Source organism: Papio anubis, chromosome 2, assembly GCF_008728515.1.
Source record: "Papio anubis isolate 15944 chromosome 2, Panubis1.0, whole genome shotgun sequence".
NCBI lineage: Eukaryota > Metazoa > Chordata > Mammalia > Primates > Cercopithecidae > Papio > Papio anubis.
Genome location: NC_044977.1, coordinates 160864512 through 160891369, shown reverse-complemented (window position 1 = coordinate 160891369; position 26858 = coordinate 160864512). Strand labels below are relative to the sequence as shown.

The window sequence follows — 26858 nt, the reverse complement described above, 5'->3', positions numbered from 1 at the left end:
GACCCTAGAGTTGGATAGAGGTGACCATGGGGAAGTAGATAAACAGGAAAATGGAAGTTGTGCCTTAGAAGATCATTTTTAATACAAAAGACTTGGTGGGGGGGTCCGGGGGGTGTCAAGAATTTAGATGGCAAGTGCCCCAAAGAAAACCCAAATCCTCTGTACTGCCCTAGGGTGGAGTGGGCACTCTAGACTCATGATTCACTGAGATAAACCTCAAACACTTAACCCTACCTTACTCCAGTAAGTTCAGATTTCCAGGAGGCAAGTAACCCAGCAGTTAATTCTGGGCTCAACACTTGTCTCTACCAATAACCAACTATGCGGCCCTAGACAAACCATATGACTTTCCTTGTTTCCTTACTGTAAGGCAGATGTTCTAAAATTTTAGTGTGCATGTGAATCAGCTGAGAAGCTTATGTAAAAGCACATATTTTGGGTTCCACTTACCAGAGTCTAATCCAATGGGATCCAAGAATTTTCTTGACACATGAACCCTGGATGCAGCAGGTGGTCCCCACATCTCACTTTGAGAACCACTGTACTAAAAGGCATCAAGGCAGATGATCTCCTGCTTCCCTTTCATAGAATCCTATTCTTCGCCACCCCCAGAGCAGTGCTGGTGGTCATTTGTCCACTTTCCCTTATGTTGCTTTTCTGTCCCTAAAAAAGATTTAATGATTCCCCACCTTTTAAGTGTAGGTTGCACACACTTGCACACTCTATCTTCCAAAGAGTACAGTATAGAAGGGGAGGGAGATGGGGAGTAGCTTGGCATTAGGGAAACTTGACTGCGATTATCTCAACCAGAAGATCAAGGTTAACATCAACAGTGATGTCATGTTGATTGTATATACCCTTAATATGATGTGATGAGAATGGCCTTTTACCTGTGTAATCTTCCTCCCCCAAACCCATAAGCCCAGTCTAATCAGAAAAACAGCAATGGGGAACATTCTACAGAATGCCTGGCCAATACTTCTCAAAATGGTCAAGGTTATCAAAAAGGTGGAGAAACTGTCCCAGTTTAAAGGAGCCTAAGGAGACATACCATGCAGATCCTGGATTGGATCCTGGAACAGGAAAGGAATATCAGGTTAAAAAAAAAAAATAAAAGAAAAAATCTGAATAAAGTATGGGCTTTAGTTAATAATAATAAATCAGTATTGATTCAGTGGTGACAAATGTACCCTACAAATACAACTAGTGTAATGTAATGTTAAAAATAGGGGCAAATTGATGTGGATATATAGGAACTTTCTGTATTATGTTCACAACATTTCTGTAAATTTGAAACTATTCCAGAATTAAAATTGTTACCTTTTTATAAAAAGAAGTTAACCTTCCTCTGTAAACCTGTGTTGATTTCCCATGTAGCTGAACTTCCCTCAACATAATACTGAAATTGATTAATAACCCACAGTAAATGTTCTACTAGTCAGAAGTTAGCAACTATTGCCAGGATATCATGCTCCCTTGGTTAACTTGATTCTCCCTCAGAATATTAAAACTAGATTAATCAATCTGCCATCTTTGCAGGAGCCAGACGATTTGCATGAATCATCCTGGAAACGATTTTGTTTTTTTTTAAAAACAGTACAGAGCTTTTCTCTTGACTCATCTTCATGGCATTGAGCTGCTAAGATGGCAACTTGCACTAAACAATAAATCATGCTTGCTGAGGCTTCACTAATCAATGGAGGACACCTCCCTGGCCAACAGCAGTTCCTCTTGTATCACTTGCACAACACACAGTTCTAGGCACAAACCCATTGTTGTGCATGATCCACACAGGTGAGCTGAATTAGTGCCATCATTTCTATTCTAATTTCCAACCTAAAAACAATCTCTGTTTAACAGGGAGAACCTGGAGATCTGGGAGAAAAAGGAGCTGTTGGCTTTCCTGGTCCTCGTGGCTTGCAGGTTTGTATTTTGTCACTAGTTTTCATCTGGTTCTTGGAATCTTTTAGTTCAGCAGATATCTGGTGTGGTTCTCTGAAGAGAGTTGTAAGGATAGATCCTGATGAAGTTTTATAGTTTTCTAGAAATTAAGAGGGATATTGTCCTCATCTTAGCTCCTTGGCCAGCTTTCCCAAGGTGGAATTCCCCAGGTGCCAAACATCATGACCAGAATGCTCTTGAAGCCAAATAGTAAAATGAACAAAACTTGTCTTCAGCAATCCCATAACCCTTTCCCCAGCCTTTCCTTTTATCAGAGCCTCTTCATCAGAAATCCATTCCATCCTTCGCCCATTGCTCAGGGTTTCTACAAGGGTCAGACAGTAGCCAATACCGGGGCATTTACTTCTTGTTTTTGTCTAGCAAAGCGAAAATGGTATTAAAATACAAGTGGTATCGGGGAGAGGTAATACTACTATCTCCTCTTATTGAAAGATTATTATGTGCCTGATTTTTTGTTCATTTAATCCTCATAACAACACATGAGTAGGTATAATTATTATTCCCAGCTTACAGATGGGAATACCTAGGGACAGTGCATTGTCTGTATCTGTTACTAACAATTGCTGTTAGTACCGCTATCATAAAATGTTGGTGGCCAGCCCCAGAAGGAGAATCTTGTGTCCTGGTTTTCCTTTATCAAACCAAAAAGCTGGCAATCTTGTCCTGTTGAGGAATAAGCCTGTCTCTATCTGTAGTCTGGGATGTTGGTAATAAATTGCTCTGTTTACAGGGCGATGATGGCAGTCCAGGTTATGGTAGTGTCGGACGCAAAGGAGCAAAGGTAGGTCACGTCTTCTGGAAGCTGGACGTTTCCATTTATTTTTTGTTGCTGGTTTTGTTTGCCACATGTAAGAGAAAAAGGGAAGCAGGGAATAAGGCAATCTTGGACAGTTAGAAATACATTTTGATAATTTATTTGCTGATATCCCATGAGGAATGTGGTAGAAAAGAATGTGATGGTTTAAGGTGCAGGCAACAATTGAAACTTGAAAATAAATTTTCTGTTTTTTTGCGGTGATGTGTGGCCCTAGTCTGACTTGTTCCAGCCTGAACAGTGCATGTAATCTTAGCCGCTCTAGACTCAAGTTTACTCAGGGAAGCATTCCAAAATTAGTCCTCTTCTTATTATGTTTGATTTAGCCAGTAGTGAGAGGTTGTACAGGAGTTTTCTAAATGTACTGGGCCAAGCAATAACTTAAAAATAAAACTGTACATCAGAATAGTAATTTGATATTGTCACTGAATATTTAGGTGGCTGGAACTGAGAGAGAAGTTTACCAAGACCAGTGATTTCTGTATACTAACAATTACCACTAAGAAGCCAGAATGAAAAAGATCCCACCATAATTACAAAATACAGAAAACATAATACAGTTAAGGATATCATGTCTGCAAAATGTTTGAGACCTATGACAGTGAATTGCTGAGACGGAAAAAAGAATTCGATAAATGGAGAGGCATTCCAAGATCTTGTTGGAAAGTTTCAAATATTGAAGGATGAACATAATTCCAAGTGAAATCCCAATGGGAATAATGCAAGAGGCCATCTGGAAGAATAAAGAACCAAAAACTAGAACTATTTGAAAAATAAAACTAATGAATGAGGGATTTCCAGTGAAATGTTCATTAGAACAGAGAATAGTTAATATTCCATAGTATAATCCCTTAATCTCTTACAGGAAGGGATATATTAAGTAGCCTGTGGCATTGGAACATTAGCCACCCTATAAAATGAATGTATATGAAGTTTATAATCATGTAAAGAAATTTTTGTGACAATTTCAAGTAAAAATCTAGAATATACTCAGAAAAAACATTTATCCCAATTGTGTTACATTGCATTTTTAAAAGTTAAGAGGAAATGACAACAAAATGTATATAATCATTCTGGGCAGTAAGATTTTGGTGATTTTTCTTCTTTCTATTTGTTTGATTTTATACATGTTTGAGGATTTATTATAATCAGGAAATGAACTTTATTTTAAATTAATTATATAATATTTTTTATCCAATAGGGATTATTAAATCTCTTCAATTATAGTCTTTGAATGAAGTAAGGTAAACAGAGGACCCTAAAATGAATGATCAAGTTTAGACTCACCATAGGTTTTCCAAATTTCCCCATGGAAATCCATTTTAACATCTTCTCAGAGACACATGGCCAAATGACCACCTATGCCATTACAAAAGAAGGAAAGCCGAGTTGTAACTTTTCAGATGTATGCTTTTAACCAGCTAGGTAGTTATGATATATTGATGAAACCTTTAAATACTTTAACTTATAGAGTTTGTTTCTCAAATACTGCTATTTCACTTCCAGATTTCAATTGTTTTGGCCCTTCCTTAATTCAGAGGTACCAAAACTACAGAGGGCAGCAGGTAAAATGAAAGTCAATGTAAACTTCATTGAGTGATGTGTGCCTGTATTAATCTTCCCTCCTGTCCATTACAGGGACAAGGAGGATTCCCTGGAGAAAGTGGACCTAAGGTACCGTGTGCTTCCTAGTGACTAGAGATCAGTCAGAAATACTTCTGGAGGTTATGAAATGTATCCTAGGCCAGTAGAAGAACAGCTAATGACAAATAAATTTCCTGCCTTTGTGGGGAGAAGGAGGGAAGAAGGAAATAGACCAATATTTTTTCAATTTTTAAGATTATGCATTTGTTTAGGAGTGTAAGACTTAAAAAGTATTTCTAGTTTTATAATTAATATGAGAAGATAGAAAACTTATCCCTTTTTTCCCTCAAATTTACTCCTTCCCTCTATCATATATGTTTTCTTATTTACTCAAAGAAAAGTATAATGTAAGGCCGGGGGCGGTGGCTTATGCCTGTAATCCCAGCACTTTGGGAGGCCAAGGCAGGTGGATCACTTGAGGTCAGGGGTTCAAGACCAGCCTGGCCAACATGGCAAAACCCCGTCTCTACTAAAATACAAAAATTAGCTGGGCATGGTGGTGCATGCCTGTAGTCCTAGCTACTCAGGAGCCTGAGGTGGGAGGATCACGTGAACCCAGGAGACGGAGGTTGTAGTAAGCTGAGATCTCTCCACTCCAGCTTGAGTGACAGAGCAAGACTCTGTCTCCAGAAAGCTAAAAGTATAATGTAAAGAAAATCAAAGTTACTTGATTTCACCTGTCTCAATTTTCCCAATATGTTTATAAATCATCTTTAGATAACTAGTTAGCAATGACATCTTCTACTTTGGAGATACCACTTTTTCTAGAAACCCTTACTGAACTCAGAAAATGCCAGGTCCTATGATAGAGTCAGAGGATAAAATAAAGAACAAAGTTCATTTCTCCAAAGAACCAGTGTTCTTGTTGGGCAGACAGCAAAGTGAAACAATGCTGAGGCAGTGTGCTATGTAGAGGGTTACACAAATGGAAACACACACATACTCACACCTTCAAAGAAGACTGTTAAAAATGCATATGAAAAATGTCTTCATGTTAGAATCAGTTTAAAGATGCACATATATTAAATATGTATATGTTTGATTTTAATAACTATTTTACTTTAATGAATGTATTTAGGGTGAGACTGGGGACCCTGGTGGTCCAGGAGAGACTGGGCTGAAGGGAGCTAGAGGCAAAACGGTAAGCTTCTTAGATTCCAATTGCTGACAACCTCACTACATTGGGAAGTCCTCCTTCATGCATTTACAGTAATTTGAGTCGTCTTTTGTTACCAATGACTTGCAAAATGCTTGTTTTTCTATTAAGGCAAACTTGGGGAAGGGGGAGTGGATATTCATCTCTCAATGCCAGTGCAAAAACCATGAACTGTTTGCTTTTAGTGAGCAAGTTCACCTGTTCTAGCTGCCAGGGTACCGTACTTAACACTGGTAATACGATTTTTTAAAAGAAATCCTTGTGATTCAAAACAGTTTTTGCACTGCCAAAATGTAGTTAATTTAATCCTGTCTCACTGGCAGGTTTACTGCAACCTAATGCCCACTGGCATCTTGTCTTCACTATTCAGGTTTTTAAATCTACTTTTAGTGAGATATATGCAGAAAGGTCGTCTTCTCATTTAGCTCAAGGAGGTTATCTCTTGAGCTTTGTGAGAAAGTTTGTTTACTGTGTAACTGAGTAGGTCTGTATTCTGTAGAGGGGCTTAGATACTGCCTAGTGGTTTGAGTCACTTGGAATAAACACAAGTCTCCAGTACAATTCATCCCGTAGGCTTGCCTTGGGTTCCTGTGGATTAAGAATGGATTTCTTGCATTTGCTGACTCTCTCCTATATATTAGACTGTATATAAGTGAGAATGTTGTTTAGTTTTTTAAAAGACAATCCTAAGATAATTGTCTCTTGATACAGCAATTATCTTTTTTCTTCAGAACAGCACTAATCAGGCAACCTGGTCTTAATTCATCATGTCAATTAGCAAGAATTTTAAAAGTCTGATAAAAACGTATACTTGAAATAGTTTTCTAGTTTTGTCTTCATAGCTCATTTTGCTCTGATCTATTTTTGTTTCTACAAGCTGTACGATCTTTATGTATAGATATTACTTGTGTAGGCTTTAGGGGTACAAAATAAGGAAACTCTTCTTCTTCCTCCTTCTCCCCCTCCCCCTCCCCCTCCCCCTCCCCTTCCCCCTCCCCCCCCTCCTCCCCCCACGAGAACTGCTTCCCAGCTATAATGCTTGTCCTCATACATGTTTTTGGACGGCTATCCATTAACATTATGCTCTTAAAAAAAGATGAAGACAGATATAATTAGAAAAATAATTGGAAAAGACTTTCAAATTAATCCAGATGTCATCTGCATTGAAGTATCTCTGGATCATTTATTTCCCTTGGCTTATTAATGAATAAGTTTAACCTTGAACATCAGAAGCACGCTAAGAAGTTCATGGTTGGATCCCTCCCCACAAAGGCACATTAATCATTTTTAAAGACAATAAACGAATGGGAAACAAACTTTTTCTGTTGGCCTTTGAAAATATTTGAAATTTTTTTTTTTGTTCTCCACGTTGGACAATTTATCACTGTTTGTAACTTGCTCTTTCCACCCACCCAGCGACTTTTTCCACATTTACATTAATGTTTTTGGATTTGAAGTTGAAGTTTAGATACTGAAAAAAATCCAGGTTTTCTCTCTGAAAGAGCTGAAGTTTCTATTGGAAGATTTTGGTAAAACGTCAGCTTAAATTCTGAAGGCTTCTTCAGTTCTCTTTGAATGATGATACTCCTCGTTTAAATTCTCTAAATCTTCACCTTGGTTTTTTTTTCCTCAAAAAACATTTTTTAAATTTTGCCATGATTTTTAACCTGTTTTATTTGCGTATACATGTATGTTTGTATGCATTTTGTTTTTCTTTTTACCACCTTTAAAAACATGCACATAGTTTAAAGCAGGGTTTCTCTATCTCAGCACTATTGACATTTTGGGCTGGATAAGGCTTTGTTGAGGGGCTGTCTTGTGCATTGTAGAATGTTTCTCCACATCCTTGGCACCTACCCACTAGGTTCCAGCATCAACTACCCTCTGTCCTCCCCACACCCCAGGTTATGACAATCAAAAACACCTTCAGACATTGCCATATGTCCCAGGGGAAAAAAAAGGAGGCAAAATTCTCCTTTCCTAAGAACCACTGGTTTAAAGAGTCAAATAACAAAGTTTGTTATGTTAAAAAAAAAAAAAAAAATCCTTCACTCCCTCACTCACTCCCATTTCCTTCTGCCCAGAAACAACAGCTTTCACTTCTGAACTGATTTGTCTCAGAATTGACAATCTGTCTCTAAATGTCATACTTACATTCTTACTTTTTAGATTTATAAATTTTAAGCATTATGAACTGATTTCCTCCTGCTATAAAAGTTGTTGATGTACCTTTCCTGATTTTCCCTTTATCTAAATCCTGTCTGAAAACATTTAGATGAGGCAAGTATTCTCTCCAACTTAATCCCGACCCAGAGCCTTCCAACCTGACCCACCTGATGGAGATTCATCTGTGGCTGGTGCCCAGCTGCCATACTGCAATCGTCCTTCACCTTTACCCTTCCCTTTGCCTCTCTTCTGCATTGGATCTCTGCTTCTCATTCTTATTCTCAGACTCCTGTTGGATTTCTCCCTTGTTTCATGGAAAACTCATCCAGTAGCCTGCTAAGAAGGGGTGAATGAAAGGTGTAGTTTTGGAAACAGCCACCATCGGAAAGGGATTTGTACTACCTTAGGATGTGATTGGATATTTTGGCTGGTATACAGTTCTGGGATGGAATTAATTTCTTGAAATTTGGAAGGCAGTCATTCCTCCATTACTTCTAGCTTCTTTTGTTGCTTGGGGAAGTCCAAAGCCATTCTGATTCCTTATGTGGCCAGTGTTCTCTCTCTGGCACCTTATTGCATAATTTCTCTGTCTGCAGTGTTTTGATATTTCTTGGGTTTTGTGAGTTGATGTCCATTTTTATCCATTTTCCTGGGCATTAGGTAGGTCCTTCATAGGCACTAGGAGCCTGGAAATGTGTGTCCTCCAAAGAAGTGTTGGTCAATTATTTTGTTGATGTCTTGCCCTCTATATTCTCTATTCCCTATTTATAAAATATCTATTATTTGGTGTATTAGTATAGTCCTTTAATTTTCTTATTTTTTCTGTTCTATCCTCCAGCTTTTTGTCTTTTTGCTCTACTTTTTGGGAGAGTTTGTTGAGTTTCTCTTACAATGTTTCATACTTGAATTTTCAAGAGCTTGTGTTTGTTCTCTGAATGTTCCTTTTTATAGCGTACTTTTCTTTGTTTCATGATTAAAATATCTTCTCTTACCTTTCCGAGAATATAAATATTTTTGTCTTTTTTACCCAACATAGTCTGTTTCCTGCATTTTATTTTCCTTTCTGTTTTGATCTCTATTACTCAGATGTTTCAGGAATGAGCTATTTCTTCATAGTTAAGAATTGAAGACAAAAAGACTGACTGGGGTCAGGCACGGTGGCTCACGCCTGTCATCCCTGTAATCTGGGAGGCCTAAGCAGGCAGATTGCTTCAGCCCAGCAGTTTGAGACCAGCCTGGGCAACATGGCGCAACCCCGTCTCTACAAAAAATACAAGAATTAGCCAGGCGTGGTGGCATGTGCCTGTAGCCCCAGCTACCAGGGAAGCTGAGGCGCGAGGATCACCTGAGCCCAGGAAGTCTTGGCTGTATTGAGCTGAGATTGTACCACTGCATTCGAGCCTGTGTGAGACTGAGACCCTGTCTCAAAAAGAAAAAAAAAAAAAGCGACTGATTGGAAGCTCTGAGAGCATGAGTGGGGCTTGTCAACTACCAGTTTTCCAAAGAGAGTGATCTAGCTAAAATCTTTCTTTAGCAAACCTCTGAAATCAATACTTTTTGGTCTTTCTTCTTTGTCTAGTGAAGTTCTCCTGAGAAAACTTCTTAAAATTTCCTACCTGGAGAGTAAAGGTCTGGCTGCCAGCTTTCTAGGAGCCATATAGAGAAAGAGAGACTCTCACATTTACTATACATACCCTCATTTACTCTCTTTGTTTCGGATACTGTAGGTTCTCAACTCAGCCTGGAGTCCCACCTCGGTTTTACCTCTGTTTGTTGCTAGGGTGTGAAAAGGGATATTCACCCAATCCTTGAGAATAGAGAGGAGATTTGGGGATTCCTAAAATGATTTTCACCTAAACACCTTTACTTCACCTCTCTCCCTCACCTCCACTTCTGGAGGTTCCCGGTGCGGCCAAATCCTCAGCCTTCTGGGACGTCTGATATAAAACACATTGGTTCTTGGCTTTCCCTGCTCCTGGCTTAGGATTCAGCTTTCTCAGGTCTATTCAGTCATTTAACACTTACACATTTGCTTTCCAGACTCACATTTTATGGCTGTCATCACCTTTCTCCTTCTCCCCACCATTGTTTTTTGCCTTTAAAATAATCTACTTACTGTCATTTTAGTAAGATATTGGAAAGGAATGAAAGTAAATACATGTGCTCAATCTGCTGTTTTCTCCTTGGAGGTTAACCTTTATCTTCTAAATAAAAATACTTTATTTTTCACTCAAACAAGCACACTGTCAATATCATTGGAATGCCCAAAGGATATCAATCATTATTTACTGTTTTACAGGTAATGCTTTTACAAATTAAGTTGATTTTAAACTTCATTTTTTATTCCTGTAAAAGTTGTAAATCCTGTGGCATTTTGAATGAAGAAAGAAATATTCCAATTTTTAAACTAAATCCTAGCCTTATGATAAACGTATTGTTGAATGTACATGAAAATATTTCTGACATATAGTAAGTAGATAACAACTGTCATTTTTATTGCTGTTATTCCCCATTTCATTACAATATTTCCAACTAATGGTTGTGTTTCTGTTGTTCTAAAAGTTTTTGTATTTCAATTTTGTTTTTCTAGACATTTTGCTTTTTGTTTGTTTTTTCAGTTTAGTTACCTACCACTCCATTTAGATAAAAAGTTTTCCTTTGACCAGCAATTCTAGTCCTAGCAATCTTCCCTAAGGAAATAATCAGAGTGATGCATATAACTTTGTAACAGCATTGCCTATTACAACAACAAACAGTAAGGGACTAACTAAATCATGTACAACCATGTGATGGGATAGTATGCAGCTGTGAAAAATGATTTTGCCAAATAATATTTAGTAACTGAAAATGTCCAGAGATAAATTTAGTTTAAAAGGTAACAGAGAAAAGTATGATTCAAATGAGTTTTAAAAAAGAATATATATCTTAATACCATAAAAAAATAAGAAAAGACATCAAAACGTTAATGAGGATTATTTGGGGAAGAAGGGATTGCTGGGAATATTTTTTCCTTCTTTATGTTTTTTGGAAAACTCTCAATTTTCTAAAAAGTGAAATTTTCACTTTCAAACTTTCACCTTTGAATTTTAATTTTTTTTAACGTTTGAATTTACACACACACATATATACATGTATAAATATAATTTTTAAATAATTAAATTCTCCTTTGAGATATCTGCTGGGCTTCCAGGAGAGATGGGATCCCCTGGGGAACCAGGACCTCCTGGACGTAAGGTAAGTAGAAAAACTATAAACCACACCAGGTCCTTTTCCACTAAAAAAAAAGTCAGTGCATGAAATCTTCATTGTCCAAATGTGCATGCCTTCTTGCTTCTTGGCCACTATTTTCCCACCTTTGTGGGTGAGACAATACTGATTAAATATTTAGAGGAGAAAAAATACTGATTAAATACATCTCTTGAGAGAGAGGGGAAATTGAAGGAGGAAATCAAAAGTATTTAGACTAAAATGGTAGCTCTCAATTATATTCTGTATCTGTGCAGTCTTTCTATATGTAATAAATGTTCATTGAATGAATGGAAGTGAAAGGAAATAAATAGTGACTGTGATCAGTGCTGCATTCACATGGAACTTACTTGCTTCAGGAGTTCAGGTGGGATTCTGTTGCATTTTTTTCCTTGGGTGTCTCTCTTTGAAAGAAGCCAGACTCTTCCTCTTCTGAAGATGGGATTGAACACATGAAATGAAAACCAGTTCCATTTGTTCTTTCTATCCCAAACTCTGACAGAGTTATGTGTGTGTGTGTGTGTGTGTGTGTGTGTGTGTATAGTTTTGGGAAGGTAGTTGAGATAACCTTTCCAGATGTTCAAGTTGAGCCTGATCCTTTTGTCAGCTAACCAATGATGGGAACAGATTAAGGTTCAGCTCTGGCTGCTGTTCAGTGGCTCAAAGAAAGGGGGTTGAAGACCTTGAAACTTCTGCTATGAAAGAGGGCAACTGCACCTGTCTGGCTCACTTTAGCTAGTCCTGAGGTGTAGGCATGTTCCAGAGCTCTGCGGTAGGTTTCAGGTTGTCAGCTCCATCCTTGTAATTCTGGACAACGCTTGTTATCCAGAGATGGACCCGGAGAAAAGTGGCCTCTCAAGGCTTGTGTGCACCAAGCTTGCTGCTTAAAGTTTGTTCTTTCCAGAATGTTACTGTTAATGAGGCAATGAGTATCTACCTGCATTCTTTTTTCCCTCTTAACAATTTAATGAGAATGAAACTTTTGAAAGTTATCACTTTCTGAGGGCGATGTTGGTGCACACTGGCTACTGATGTGTATGTCTAGAGTCATTAAAACAGTGTTTTGTTTGTTTTCCTAGGGTGTGAAAGGAGCCAAAGGCTTGGCTTCATTTTCTGTACGTATCTCCCGACTACAACAGAGTGCTCTGGGTGCTCCATTAAATTGACTTATTTTTAAACTTCAGGGCCTAGTAGTTTGTTGTTTAATTGTTTCTGTTTTATTTTTGAACTGCAGACATGTGAGCTCATTCAGTATGTGCGAGACCGCAGTCGTAAGTACCCTGCTTAAAATGATCACCCAAGTTGTCAGCATTCATACAAGAAGAACAGAGAACTCTACACTCAGAATTGAAACAGTTCACCAGCCAATTTCTTTAAAATTAGAGATGTCACTGCGTGTATTTTTGAGTCAGCATAGACTGGTGACTTTTAACTCCCTCTCTGGCTGCTATCATGTCCATTGAAACCCATATCAAGCAGTAAGAAATAATCTATTGAGTGCTTTTAATCTAAAGAAAATTGAGATTTGATGTCTGAATTCACCTAATAGTGAAATCAGTCACTTGAGAGTCACATGGAACTTTTTAAAAGATGATTATGAACGCCTGACAGTAACTGGCAGAGTTGAATTCACCTGGTGTGAAAGAAGCAGCTGTGATAATAGGGTGTCCTGGTGGGTGGGAGTCCTGACTTTGGTTTGTTGTTTGTTATTCCTTTCCCAGAAAGATATGTTTGATTATTTTTTGTTGGACTGATTGATTTGCTTTAAAAATTCATAGTAATACTCATTCTGCCAGTATTTTTTTAATCTTTCTCAAAATTTTAAAATCAAAATGATATTTTGGTTTGGCAAATGCTCATTTGAATTTGTTTTAAACCCTTCTAGCGGCCTGTTGTATCAAAATATGTGTTGATACCATCAAAAACAATTTCATGTGCAAGATTAGGAGAGAGTTGACTCTTCAGTGTTCATCTACAAATGCGTAATGACTTTCCAAATAACAATATGACAGAAAGGAGGAGCCAAAAGTTTCCTCTCGATATTTTGGGGGAAGAAAAATAAATTAGAGCCTATTTCTGTAGAGAACACTGGTCTCAAAGACAGACATTTAAAAGTGTTGAATGCAGTGTCTATTGGAACTCTGTCTTTTTGTAGCAGAGTAGAACCATGATGGGAATCAAAACACATATACATTAGTCATGAAGATGGGTTGTTTTGGGGCTCAATTAGCATGGTAGGTTTCATGACATAGGAACCATGTAAATTGTAATGACTCAAGGGCAGATCCAAATATGTTGAGACCTGATCTTTTAAAATTTAAGGGACTCAATACAAAATCACAAATCTAAAAGTGGGTGTAAAGGTATTTCAAAAGTAAGTGTTATTTAGAACAAAAAAGAGAAATCATAACCATTAACTTTTGCATATTTTATTTTATAAGAGTATGTGATTGTGCAAACAACATGGCTAGGGTTCCTCCCAAGAAAGGCATTGCAAGGGGCCCCTGCAAGAGAGAAGTCTAAAGCAGCATTGTCCAATAGAAGTTTCTGCAGTGATGGAAGTGTTCCCTGTGATGCCCAATTCAGTAGCCACCAGACACATATGACTTTGAGCATTTCAAATGTGGCTAGTGCAACTGAGAAGCTGAATTTTTATTTAATTAATTTTAGTAGCTGCATATGGCTTGTGGCTGTCATGTTGAACAGTACAGGTCTAAAAGAGTGTTCATTTAATTCAGAGTAAATCCACTTCTGATATTTACATAACATATAAATATGCATATAATACAATGTATATACATATATACTATACATAGATATAGATACATTTGTGTATATGCGTGTGTATATAGATCTATATATATGTAAATGATAGTTATAGATATCTACATGGGGGAAAATTTAGAGGAAAGAGAGGTTGGACCTTTCAGCTTTCCAAATTCAGCACACCTCCCTGCAATGTCATGTTCCCTCCCAGGCAAAGGTTCTTTGTCTTTTGACAGCCGGCTGCAGGCCGCTGATTTATGGCTATATGTTGTCCCACTTCTCACATCTTCTTCCCTTTGGAAGGAATAGTGCTTTTGTGAGACTCAGCATTTTCTCCGAACTCTGTTGCCTTGATTTTTGAGTCATCGACAAAAAGCAGACAGGATAGAACCTTTCTTTTCTGCACGATACAGAACTCTCTTCTCCTACCAAATAATAATCCAATCTCCTTTGTTCTTCTTCCCCAGCTGGCAGACGTGGTGAGTAATCTTTATTTACAGCATGCTTTAATCAAGCTCTAAAATGTCATACATCTGGAAAGATGAGTTAGCGCAATGTATTGGCTTCCAAATGATACAAATTTTATCTGGGCTTTCTTTGCCACTGCCTCATACCGGTAGCAGAGTCTCGCCTCCAATAAATCACTCAGTTTTAGCTGAGCTTCACAGCTATTTCTCAACCAAGCAATTTGTTTTTTATTAATACTAATTAAATCATTAAGATGTTAATATCTGAATGACTAACATCACCATTCACCTTTTAAAGGTTTTATAAATATGTTGGGTTTTTTTTTAGACAGGTCTTGCTCTGTCACACAGGCTGATCACTGTTCATTGCAGCCTTGACCTTCTGGGCTCAAGTGATCCTTCCACTTCAACCTCCCGAGTAGCTGGGACTACAGGCACATGCCATCATGCTTGACTAATTTTTGTATTTTTTGTAAAGGCAGGGTTTTGCCACGTTGCCCAGGCTGGTCCTGAACTCCTGGGCTCAAGTGATCCACCTGCTTTGGAGTCTCAAAGTGCTGGGATTACAAGTGTGAGCCACCGTGCCTGGCCAAAAATAGTATTTCTTACTCCCATCATTTTCTCGCTCTGTCATATCATCTCTGTCATCCAGTGGTTAATTAGGTATTAAGATGCAGAAGGCAGAATAAAAGTGGGGATGATCAGATAGCAAGTAAGTGGAATGTACAACTCAGATAATGCCAAAATCCATGGAGCTCATGCCTGATGTTAATTATCAAGTCGGCTTCATATTTTTCAGTGCCAGTTTTCAGATATCTTACAAATGCTTACATGATGTTTTTGTATAAACTTATCACCCTCTTATACATTTATACACTTTTACCTTTTGAATAAGCCCACCAACCCATGTCCTCTGATTGCTTATCCACACATTTAAGAATATTTGTTGAAAGCCTAGTAAGTGCCAGTATCTATAGTAGGCATTAGGGATACAGAGTTGAACAATGAACCTGCTTCCTGTGCTCAGAAACTTCCATTCTTATGGAGGATCCAGACCACAAGCAAATAAAGGGAAGCCCAGCACATTAGGTGCCGTTTGAAAGAGATAAAGCATAGGATGCTGTGTCCTGGGATAATGTAAGGGGGGAGATGTTTTTGGACAGAGGGCTCTTTCTGGGGGTGGTGAAATTAAAGTTTAGACTGAAGAACACAAAGGAGCCATCTTTTGGCTGGGCACAGTGGCTCACACCTGTAATCCCAGCACTTGGGAGCCCAAGGCAGGCGGATCACGAGGTCAGGAGTTTGAGACCGCCTGGCCAACATGGTGAAACCCTGTCTCTACTAAAAATACAAAAAATTAGCTGGGCATGGTGGCACATGCCTGTAACCCCAGCTACTTGGGAGGCTGAGGCAGGAGAATTGCTTGAACCTGGGAGGCAGAGGTTGCAGTGAGCCGAGATCATGCCACTGCACTCCAGTCCGGGTGACAGTGTGAGACTCCGTCTCAAAAAAAAAAAAAAAAAAAACAACAACAACAACAAAAAAACCCAAAGGAGCCATCTTTGCAAAGGCCATGAAACAGAACAGACCTAGGCATTTCCTAGGAACTGATAGAGCCCAACAAGGTTGAGATATAGGGAGGGGGAGAGCAGCACATAAAAACATGGGGAATAGGCAGAGGCCAGAGCAAGCTGAGCTTTGCACATTATAAGGAGGCTGGATTTTATTTGAATGGTGATGGGGAGGGTATTAAAGAGTTTGTTGAAAGTACGTAGGAGAGGAACATGATCTGATTTTAAAATATTACTTGGGCTGCTATGGGGAGAGTGGATTGTGGCAAGGGTGAAGGGTGGGAAATGTCAAAGCCAAAGGCCTAGTTTAGACAGGGCTGTAGTATTCAGGCAAATATGATGGTGACCTGGACAAGGACCATCAGTGTTGTATTTAGGTTACATGGCAGTAGTTTGGGCTGATCCTTGCCTCCCTGTCCTTTCTTTCACCTCCTCTGTGACAAGTGGCAGTCCTCAGTACATAGTGTGTGGTGACAGAGCCATGTTAGTTGGGGAACCGCATGTGGCAGTCCCTCCCTTCTTGAGGAGGGCCTCCTAGGTACCACTGCAATCCAGCCTAGGCTTCTTCAGACTCCTTGGGACTCCTGGCAGCTTGCTGGGTTTTAGGGCTTGCGTTTTGGAAGCTGAATTATTCCTTAGGTTTTTCCCCTAAAACTTGACTTTTTTTTCATGTCTTCTGCCAGTGCTGTGAACCTTCCCCCACCTTTATCTCTAAGTTGTATCTGAAGCATTTTTGTTGGTTTTGTTTCCATATGCAAATAACCACCCCCAAAAAAGTCAGCAGAACCACTTTCATGTTTAATTCTACTTACTTTTTTAAACTCTAAAAGTGACACCTCAGTTTATAAAAATCTGTTCAGCCCAGTAATTTAGACTTGGAGACTAATAAATGATTTCCTGTCTCCATCGAGATGAACAGTTTGATTTGGGTTTGAACATTTATTCTCACTGGTACTTTTTTGCCTTTGAAGGACGTGGAGTCAAGGATGGCAGGAGGTCATAGTTTAGCACTAAGGTGGGCAAGGCCCAGTTGGCCCATGGCAGAGGGATGTCTCCTTGTCAGCCTACGTGAGCCCAGCAAGTCTGGTCCTGAGCTTGTAAAGCAAGATGGTCTTTGCTGTGTTTATTATCTCTGAATCTGACTTGCTGGTATCTGAATGAGAGGAGGCACCTCTCCAAGAGAAACACATCACTGAGGTGTCCTTTTACCACTCAAATTCCAGCACTGGGCATCTCCCATGTTATTAAACTTTCGTTATTTCTATACCTGTTGCAAATAACTGCTCTTTTTTGAGCTCTTTATCATTCATTCAGCATTTGTTAGATATCTGATACATGGCAGGGACTAATAACTTAGAAGATCAGCAGATACTGTTCCTATCCATACATCATAAACTAGCATAAATGAACATTAATCAGATAATCAAAAATAAGTTGTCAGCTGTGACAAGGACAAGGTACTGAGATTAGAATGAATTGAAACCAATGAGTACAGATGCGTAAATATGCAGTTAACACTTACAGGAGAGCTTACCAACCATAGTCACTTTCTCTAAGTAATAAGGTATATTTATTGAGTAAACTTGCATTTGTAACAGTTAAACAAAAATGTATCTGTTAAAGCTTTCCTCAGTCTCCTTTTAGTGATGTATTTCTCACAGTGAAAAAGAATGGAATGATAATTGTAACAGCAATGGTTGACGTTTATTGAGCACCTACTATGTGCCAAGTTCTGTTATTCTAAGTACTTTACCTGTGCTGATTCATTTAATGCTCACCTCAGACCTATGTAGCAGGTGATGTTATGACTCACATTTTACAGATGAAGAAACTGAGGCACAGACAGGATGAGTAATTCGGACAGGGTCACATGGCTGGTTAGTGATTGGGCCAAGGGCGCCAAACTCTACCCTGTATTGCCTACTCTCTTTGCATCTCATGCTTTGCTCTGTGAACTATGTCAGTTTTCTTCAAAATTTTCTAAAATTATCAGCAGAGCTTTCACAGCCATTCCTTTTTAACTCTTATTACATTTCCTTATTAAGTGAAAGAAGAAATGTTTAACTGAGTAAAGTTTCACCAATAAAACTTGATACTTTTAATCCAGTCTCTGTAGGTGAAGGGTATTTCCAGGAGCTCTCTATTGTTTAGAAGGAATTTGATAATCAACTTTAACATTTCTTATAAAATGAAACTGAATTCCAGATGTTTTCCTTTTGTGCCTGATTCAAAAGAGCAGACTCAGCTTTTAGAATAACATCTATAATTATTCAAGATTTAAATATATAATATTTTACGTTTGTTTTAGTACTTAAATTACTTACTCTCTTTAAGTATTTGAATAGTTAACATTTAAAATTACTTTGCCTTCTATGTGTCTTTTTTTTTTTCAAAAAAATAAATAAATAAGGATGCTATGTGATAAGGGATATGGTCTTTTAGGAAAACCCGAATGCCCAGTGCACCCAACCGAGTTGGTGTTTGCCCTGGACCAGTCCCGGGATGTCACTGAGCGGGAATTTGAGAGGATGAAGGAGATGATGGCTTTCCTGGTGAAAGACATTAAAGTCCGGGAGAACAGCTGCCCCGTGGGAGCGCGCATTGCCATCCTCTCCTATAACTCCCACGCCAGGCACCTCGTGCGCTTCTCAGATGCCTACAAGAAGAATCAACTTCTCAGGGAAATTGAAGCTATTCCTTATGAGAGATCCTCTTCCAGCCGGGAGATTGGCAGAGCAATGCGGTTTATTTCCAGGAATGTCTTCAAGCGGACGCTTCCGGGGACGCACACGAGAAGAATTGCCACATTTTTCAGCAGCGGTCAGTCTGCGGATTCCCAGTCCGTCACTACGGCTGCCATGGAGTTCAGCGCGCTTGAAATCATTCCCGTGGTGATCACTTTCAGCAACGTGCCCTCGGTCAGGCGCGCATTTGCGGTACGAGGGTGAAACCTTTCACACGACAATTCTTATTTATCTTGCCTGTGTTCAGAAGCCCCTATACTACCTTGCCTTCAAAATCAGGGTCATTTGTTAGGAAGTTTAAAAAAATCTGGATCGGCAGAGTAGAATAAGTATGTTTTACTGTGTACTGGGAACATGTTAAGCTCTTTCTATTAAATGGGATGATGTCTATGCATTAACCTGTTTAATTTTCACAAGTAGTGTGTATAAAATAGATGATGAGAAACTGAGCATGCAGAAGTTAAGCCACTTTTCCCGGTTGCCACAGCTAAGAAATGGCAATGTCAGAACTTCAAGTTTGCTGTTCTAGTGCTTCCCCGAGCTACTCTTTGAGTTGCCTCTGAATCTAAAGATACTGAATCAGGAGGCCAATAAACATACATGTCAGTTAGTCAGGGTAGTAATTGTTGCTGTGTGATGAAAGCCAATTGGCTGATTTTATAACTTTGCTAATTATGTAACGACCTGCAATTTATAAAGGAAAAGCCATTCCAGTTATAGCTTCTTAGCTTGTGGAGTAAAATCGGAAATGTGTTGCATTCCTAAATAAATCACCTGGGATTAAGATGACTGAGGATAACTTTAAAATATCCCGTTAATAGTGGTTCAGTGGCAGGGCTTCATCACTGGGGACCTGCTGGGCCCAGCAAAGGGTCCTTCCAGTTGGCCTCTTGGCACCACACGATGTTCTGTTCTCCATGTGGAGACCATGAATGGGGCCCAGGGAGCAGTAAAGAGGCACTGGAAAATTTAACTTAAATAAAAAGTGCAGGGCCGGGCGCGGTGGCTCACACCTGTAATGCCAACACTTTGGGAGACTGAGGTGGGTGGATCATGAAATCAGGAGATCGAGACCATCCTGGCTAACATGGTGAAACCCCGTCTCTACTAAAAATACAAAAATTAGCCGGGCGCGATGGCAGGCACCTGTAATCCCAGCTACTCGGGAGGCTGAGACAGGAGAATCACTTGAACCCGGGCAGCAGAGCCAAGATCGCGCCACTGCACTCCAGCCTGGGTGACAGAGTGAGACTCTGTCTCAAAAAAAAAAAAAAAAAAAAGGCCAGCCATTTGAAAATTTATTTTGAGAAAAGAAGACATACAAGAAACAATCATTGTCTTCAAGCATATGAAAAAGTATTACTGGAGAAAATAAGCCAGCCAAATTCCAAATTTGCAAAATCTCTTATTAGAGAAATGAAGGGTGACAGCAGTAGGAAACTTTAGGTTTTAAAAGAGAACTTTTGAAAGGCAATGTTGATGTACTGGGCATGGATTAATGCCGGTAGACAAGATGTTACCTTTCTCTGCACGTCTTTTATAGGGGCGGTCACTCACCTGTGGAGGGTGACTTCTATTTTTCCTAGATTAGGAGCTAAAAGTGGCCTTTTGAGGCCCTTTCCACTGCTCTAAATTTTCCGTGAAAGTGTTGAAATAAGCATAACAGAGTTGGAATACATTTCTCATCTGTAAAATATTGAAAGCAGAAAGTACCTGGTTCCTAGAGTTAGTGTGAAGATTAATTGATGCAACACTACATTAGTGCCTAGGGTCACTCAAGAATGACAGCTTTTGGCTGGGCGCGGTGGCTCACGCCTGTAATCCCAGCACTTTGGGAGGCTGAGGTGGGCAGATCACAAGGTCAAGATATCAAGACCATCCTGGCCAACATGGTGAAACCCCATCTCTCCTAAAAATACTAAAATTAGCTGGGCGTGGTGGCGTGTGCCTGTAATCCCAGCTACTCAGGAGGCTGCGGCAGGAGAATCGCTTGAACCCAGCAGACAGAGGTTGCAGTGAGCCAAGATCGCACCACTGCATGCCAGCCTGGGTGACAGAGTGAGACTCAGTCTCAAAGAAAGAAAAAATGATAGCTTTTGCTTTAATTATTAGCATTCAGTTGCTTGATCCTGAACTAAAATTTGTTTAATAATAATAAAATCTAGATTGTAAAGGAGTTGAAACTGCTATTATTAATAGTAGCATCACTGAACTAATCTTAGAATTATGCAAATGAAAGGCTGATGGATCAGGTTCAGATAGGGAAATGCAATAAAGTAGGAAAAGGTGGGGCTGGGCTATGCAAATGTAGCTGCTATGAGAAGTAGCAGTAGCTACAAAATTCTATAAGTGATTTTGGTTACACAGTCCTTGTAATTCCCTCATCCCTTGGTTTTATTTAGTCATAAAAGGAGATAACTTTCTCTCCTGATGCAAATTGTGATGTAAACTTAAACTGACACAATTCCGCTCACCCACTCAAAGGTGTGTGCACAACATTTAACTTCTGAAAATGTACTTTGTGTTTTAAACTTTTGAGTGTTCAGTCTCATCTAGAAATTGATGAATCTGGTTTCTTGATTCTACTCAAATCTTCTAGAAACTCTTTACTCCTTTTTTGAAGAAGTTCATCTCAAAAGAGCACCAATGAAGGTTTAAGTTCTTGATAATGACCCCCATTAATGTAAGCCACATTGGCCCCCAACACTCCCAACTGAAGTGTGATTATCGGATTCATGTTTATTTTTCCTAATGTACGGTGTGTGGCAATAGGAACAGTATCTGCTGATCTTCTAGGTTACTGGTCCCTGCCATATATCAGATATTTAACCAAAGTTGAATGAATGAAAAAGCTCAACAAAGAGCAGTTCTTTGCAACAGGTATAGAAAGAACAAAAGTTTATTAATGTGTGAGATGCCTAATGCTGGGATGTAGGTTGGTAAAAGAAAACCCCAGTGATGCGTTTCTCTTGGAGAGGTGCCTCTTTTCATTCAGGTATCAGCAGGTCAGATTCAGTGATAATAAACACAACAAGGACCATGTTGCTTTATAACAAGCTCAGGAACTCAGACTTGCTATGGAGTTAGAGATGAAGTCAGAATTGCTCCCAAGTTTTATCCAACAGATGTTTAGTGAGTGCCTCATTTTATATACCAGGTACTGTCCTAGGGTCTGAGGATACAGGAGCAAACTGGAAAACCAAAAGGCCCACCTTGACATTGGAAGATGAGACCAAGCAGGGTGGTCTGGAAGGGTTCAAAACAGAACCATATATGCAACTTGATTAGAACCCAGTGTCTGACATTACAGAAGAGAAATTACGTTACTACCTCTGTTTGCCACCTTTTTCTTTATTTTATCCATTCCCTTCCATCGTGCTTTACCTACGTTCAAACTGTTGTCCATTATTTTTTAAGAACAGAACTTGAAAGTCTCATGACACAATGCATTTTTATTGTGGGTCCACATTTTAAAACCCTAGTTTGTTTCATACCTACCAAGGCTTTTCTAAATCTTGATCCATCTGGGAGTTAAGTAGTCCAGCGTGAAATTTGGTACCTGTGCAGCCATGTGTGTTGGGCCTCAGAAGCACCCACTCTGACAGCATGTACTGATTTCCCTGTGTTTTAGTAAATGGACTGTGATCACCATCTTGGAAGTTTTTCATGATAGTATGAAGTTGAGTGGCAAGTTGTGCCTCCCTTCACAAATGGAGGACCATTTTTTAATGGAAAAAACATGTTTTTTGTTTGTTTGCTTGTTTTGTCCCTAGGAATTTGCCTTTAGATTTGTTTAGCAATTGCCTCTTCTGATAAAATTTTACTTGCTGCACATTGAGGCTTCCAATCTAGGGTGACTCTCCCTTTCCAATATTTTTATAAGAAATATGTCTTTTAGCTAGCCTGGCTTTTTATTTTACACTGCTGTGTGGCATTGCTGGTAAGAGGAAAATTAAGTGTAGTCTTTGACATTATAGATGATTCTCGTGATTGCAGACAGAGTTGAAATGCGGGGAGATTTCTAATGGAAAATAAGCATTTTAGTACCCAACCTTTTTATTTTGAAGAGAATTTTTATTTGTTTATATATAACTGTCTAAAAGAAAATTATTCATAATATTCATTGTATTTGTTTCTTAGATGTTTAGAGATGCCTCATGATGTTTAGAGAGGAAAGAGTGGGGTATCATTCAGAACCGTTTGCTAAATGCCCCAAACCTCCCATCTTTGAGTGTAATAGCTGTGCTTTCATTCAAGCTGGTGCTTCTTTGAATCCACAAGAAGTGAGCAATAAGAAACGTAAATAATAGGTCTCTTTTATTTTAAATCTCTAGCCCACATTGACTTTAAGGAATTTTTCTGTAATATGCTTACTATACTTACTCGAGTGATACGTGGTAGGATGAATGAACTCTAAAACTACATCTTCCAGACTTTACTGACTGAAAGATTACTTGGTCAAGGGGGAAAAGGTTGGGGGAAGTGGGGAGGTATTGGGTGAGAGTGTAGACCCTCTGTGGACTCTCACCATAAAACAGCTCACTAGAATCAATGAGAAGGTTGATGTCGCTCTAAGTTGACACCAGTGTGTTGATATGTGATTAAATGTGAGCCTAAACTAACAAGGACCAACACCAGAAATATGGAAATGGTCACATTGTAGTCATGTAGAATGTGTAGAACACAAGACTAGTTAGCAAATGGCAGCAATGTTTGGGCAATGTCTTGAGAAACACTGCTCTAAATTAAGTTAGAGACCCACTGATACAAAACTCTAATCATAAAGGTGGCTCATACAGAAGATGGAAGGTAGCCCTTGTTTGGGGAGAGTAAAACTTAAATTGGAGCCTTCTATAATCCACCCCTTCTGGGGCTCACTTGGCTCATCTTTAAAATGATGAGAATAGATGACATGATTCCTGATTTCTTCTGGATCAAATGTTCTGTGATTGGTTTTTTTTCCCCTGGATCCTGATAGTTGGCAATAAGAAAGCTCTTGGCCCTTCCCAGCTAGTCTGAGCTATGCTGTCTGAACTGACACTGGGTTTGGTTTCCAGTCATTTACCACAATCCAGATGCAGTGAAGGCATGATTCACTTAAAACATTGCATAGAGATACCTCTTAATAGCTATTAATAATGCAGACTCTCTCTCCTGGTGTATAGTCAAGACTACTTTGTTTACAGATCACAAAAACCAATTTAAGTTAGCTTAGGTATACCCACATACACATATCCTAAGTAGAATTTATTATAAGTATCTGGAGCCAAGGTGTCCTCTGGTCCTGAGTCCAGATAAGTAGCCTTTGCTTTTACCCTGTGCTCATGTAACCTTCCAGTAGGTTCATTTTGCCTGCTGCCCACATAGAGCTGATTTAGCATGCTGGGGAATTGCAGTAGAGAAAGAGCTTAATTAATGCAGAGCCAGCTGAACAAGAGACTGGGGTTTTATTATTACTCAAATCAGTCTCCCTGGGAATTCGGAGGCTGGGGCTTTTCACGGATAGTTTGGGGGAAGTGGGCAGTGGTTAGGCAATGGTGCTTGCTGCTGATTGGTTGGAAGTGCAATCATAGGGGTGTGGAAAATGGTCCTCATACACTCTGAGTCAATTCTGGGTGGGGCCACAGGAGTGGTTGGTGGATTCAGGTGGAGCCATTATTATTAGAAATGCAAAACAACCTGAAAAGACATCTCAAAGAGCCAATCTTCTGTTCTACAGTAGTGATGTTCTCTGTAGGAGTAATTGGGAAAAGTGCATATCTTGCGAGCTCCAGAATAATGGCTAGTAATGGATAATACAGCCCATTGTTCCTGAGGTGTCCAGGATCCCCTTTTTACCCTCCAAAGTGCCTCATAGATAAGCAATTTTGTTTGGGTTAAATCTTTCCCACGGTGGCCATTATAACTCTTATTTTTGGTAAGGTTCACCCATTTCTCTAGAAGAGAATAGGTTCCAAGATAGAAAACTCGTTGAATCCAGATGGGCCCACTCTTCTCTGTCTTCCTTAATCTTACCAACCTACTGGACCCAGTCCAGCTTCTTCCTGACCCAGTCAGATATCTGAGGCCTCTAATGGGATGCAATCCTATTAATTATAAGATCCAATCTGATCTTGGACCCAGCCAATATAAAAATTACTCAAATAAACTTGAGCTCAAAACACAAGTTCGTGGAGCTTGAATCAAAGAGAACTCACCCATGATCCCAGTTGCTGTGAGAGATCAGTGGTCACAATGGACCAGGCAGGTATATTTACCTGGTCACTTGGTGCTTCTGGGAGTCACTGGAAGTCCAGTTTGGATCCCATTTTTGATACCAAAGTATCAAAATGTCCTCCAGTGCCATCTTTAAAAACTTTAGGCAAGTTAAATTTTGCAGAGTTTATTTGCACTAAAAGCAATTTGTAAATCTGTCATTGGATCCTTGGGGTATTGCTTCGCCAGCTGGAAACCTCTGTGGCCAGTGGTGCCTTTGCCCAAGTTTTTACTCAGGCCCACTAGGCTCGTTCCACCCATTCACCCTGGCAGGCTGTGCTTGACTCATGCTACTAGCCTGAATCTCACACCCACCAAGGGCAAGCCAGGCGTGGAGCAGCAAGGGGTGTGTGAGCAAGTGAGTGTGGCATGGCAGGGTGGGCAGCTCCCCACGAGACTGTGGCTGGACCGGGTATACCCCAAGCAGCTTCCACAGATGGCACTGGAGGACACGGTGGCACCTGGAAGCTTGGAGATGCCAGGAACTGCAGAGCCCCAGAGAGGGTGTCACAGCCCTGACTTGGCAATCTCCTAGGTCTGGGCTCCAAAGGGTTGCAGCTCTTCTCTCTTCTCTCTTCTCCTCATCTTGTTGTCACCCACAATGTGGTGAACAAGGGGCATGTTTCAGCCCTGTCTGTGTTACAGCTCTTTTAGCTCCACCATTCAGTGGGTCCTGAGTTCTTGTCCTGCATCCTGGAAGAATGAGGTACACAGACAAGTGGAGGTTGAACAAGGTGAAGAGGAGCTTTATTTAGTGACAGAGCAGCTCAGAGGAGACCTGCAGTGGGTAGCTCCTCTCTGCAGGCAGGGTCTCCTGAAGAGTGTCTGTCTCTCAGCAGAGAGGAGGCCCTGGGGTGGGTAGCTCCTCTCTGCAGCTGGTCATCTGGTGGCCTCCTTGAGTCTGTCCGAGTCCAGGGTTTTTATGGGTTTCAGAGGGGAGGAAGTGTGTGCTGATTGATTCATGGGAGGCCATGGATGGGCCAGAAAAAGCATGATAAGTTCCCATTTTGGTCTGTCAGCCCAGCCCCCAGGCTTTGGGCCACCCCTGGCTTGAAGGTGGGGTTTCACTGAGGACCTACCCCTTTCCATGCAGAGGCTGGCTTGTCTCCTTCTGTCATCCACTGGAGCCCAGGCTGTTTGCACTGAGGGGTGCCTTCAGGCCAGCACCAAACTGTCCTGAGCACCCCCCTTGGCCTCCCTCTCATGCTCATTAGCACCCAAACTCGGGAGGGGACTGAGGCAGTGAGGTTGGCATATCAACACTGCCCCTAGTGTGTGCACACCTGGCCGGGTTGCAACAGTGCCTGGGCTCAGTGTCAACTTTGCTCCAAGATCAGAGCAGGTGCCGGAGCAGGAAGAGGCTAGGTAGCGGGAGCAGGCACTTCTGAGCTGGTAGGGGCAAGGGTTTTCTGGGTCTCCAAGAGTGCAGAAATGCGTGGGCCCACAGCTAGGGCCAGGCGGCTGCAACTGCTCCCAGGAGGGCAGGGCCCCTGCCCACTCCCAGCTCCCAAGAGCACAAAGATGCCTGGGTCTGGAGCCACAGCTGGATGGCCGCAGCTGTGTTCAAGAAGCAGGAGCTCTCACCCTGCCAACTCAGAAGCGGGTGAGGCTTCCACCTGTTCCCAGCTCCCAGGGCTCCATGGAGCGTGCAGCCCCGACTGCGCTCAGGTAGCATGAGCCAAGCACAGTCTGCCAGGCTGAATGAGTGGATCAAGCCTAGTGGGCCCGACTGCAGCCAGCATCATGGCAGTGGCCGCTCCAGGTGGGCTGCCGCTGCCATCAAATCGAGCAGCCCTCAGAACCAGAGGAGTTTCAGAGAGCTGCTCTTCACAATGTGGCAGGCAGTGTTTATGGATGAAAATGGAAGTACAGAAACAGCTTGACTGATTACAGCTTGGCCTTTGCCTCATTTGAACCTGGTCTAATCAGTTGGCCACTTGTGACTAACTGAAGCACAGCTGCTATGATTGGCTAAGACTCTGCTATTTGTAAAAAAAAAAAATAATAATAATAATAACTCCTAAGATAGGTTTTCAGTTAGTACGTACTAAGTTAGGTTGCAGTTGG

At 40.4% G+C, this 26858-nt stretch overlaps 1 protein-coding gene across 3 annotated transcripts in view; it reads left to right on the top strand.

The window, feature by feature from the left end:
• The window catches only part of COL6A6 (collagen type VI alpha 6 chain), a 155288-nt gene that overhangs the window by 106718 nt on the left and 21712 nt on the right, over nt 1–26858 (top strand). For 2 of the 3 annotated variants that reach the window (XM_009201735.4, XM_009201736.4), the window contains 9 exons: nt 1861–1923; nt 2693–2743; nt 4415–4450; nt 5499–5561; nt 10914–10976; nt 12068–12103; nt 12223–12259; nt 14222–14233; nt 18235–18728. In XM_009201735.4, coding sequence (XP_009199999.2) covers nt 1861–1923; nt 2693–2743; nt 4415–4450; nt 5499–5561; nt 10914–10976; nt 12068–12103; nt 12223–12259; nt 14222–14233; nt 18235–18728 — 855 coding nt within the window. The remainder of the gene's footprint in view (nt 1–1860; nt 1924–2692; nt 2744–4414; nt 4451–5498; nt 5562–10913; nt 10977–12067; nt 12104–12222; nt 12260–14221; nt 14234–18234; nt 18729–26858) is intronic. The other variant, XM_009201738.4, reaches the window with a different exon arrangement.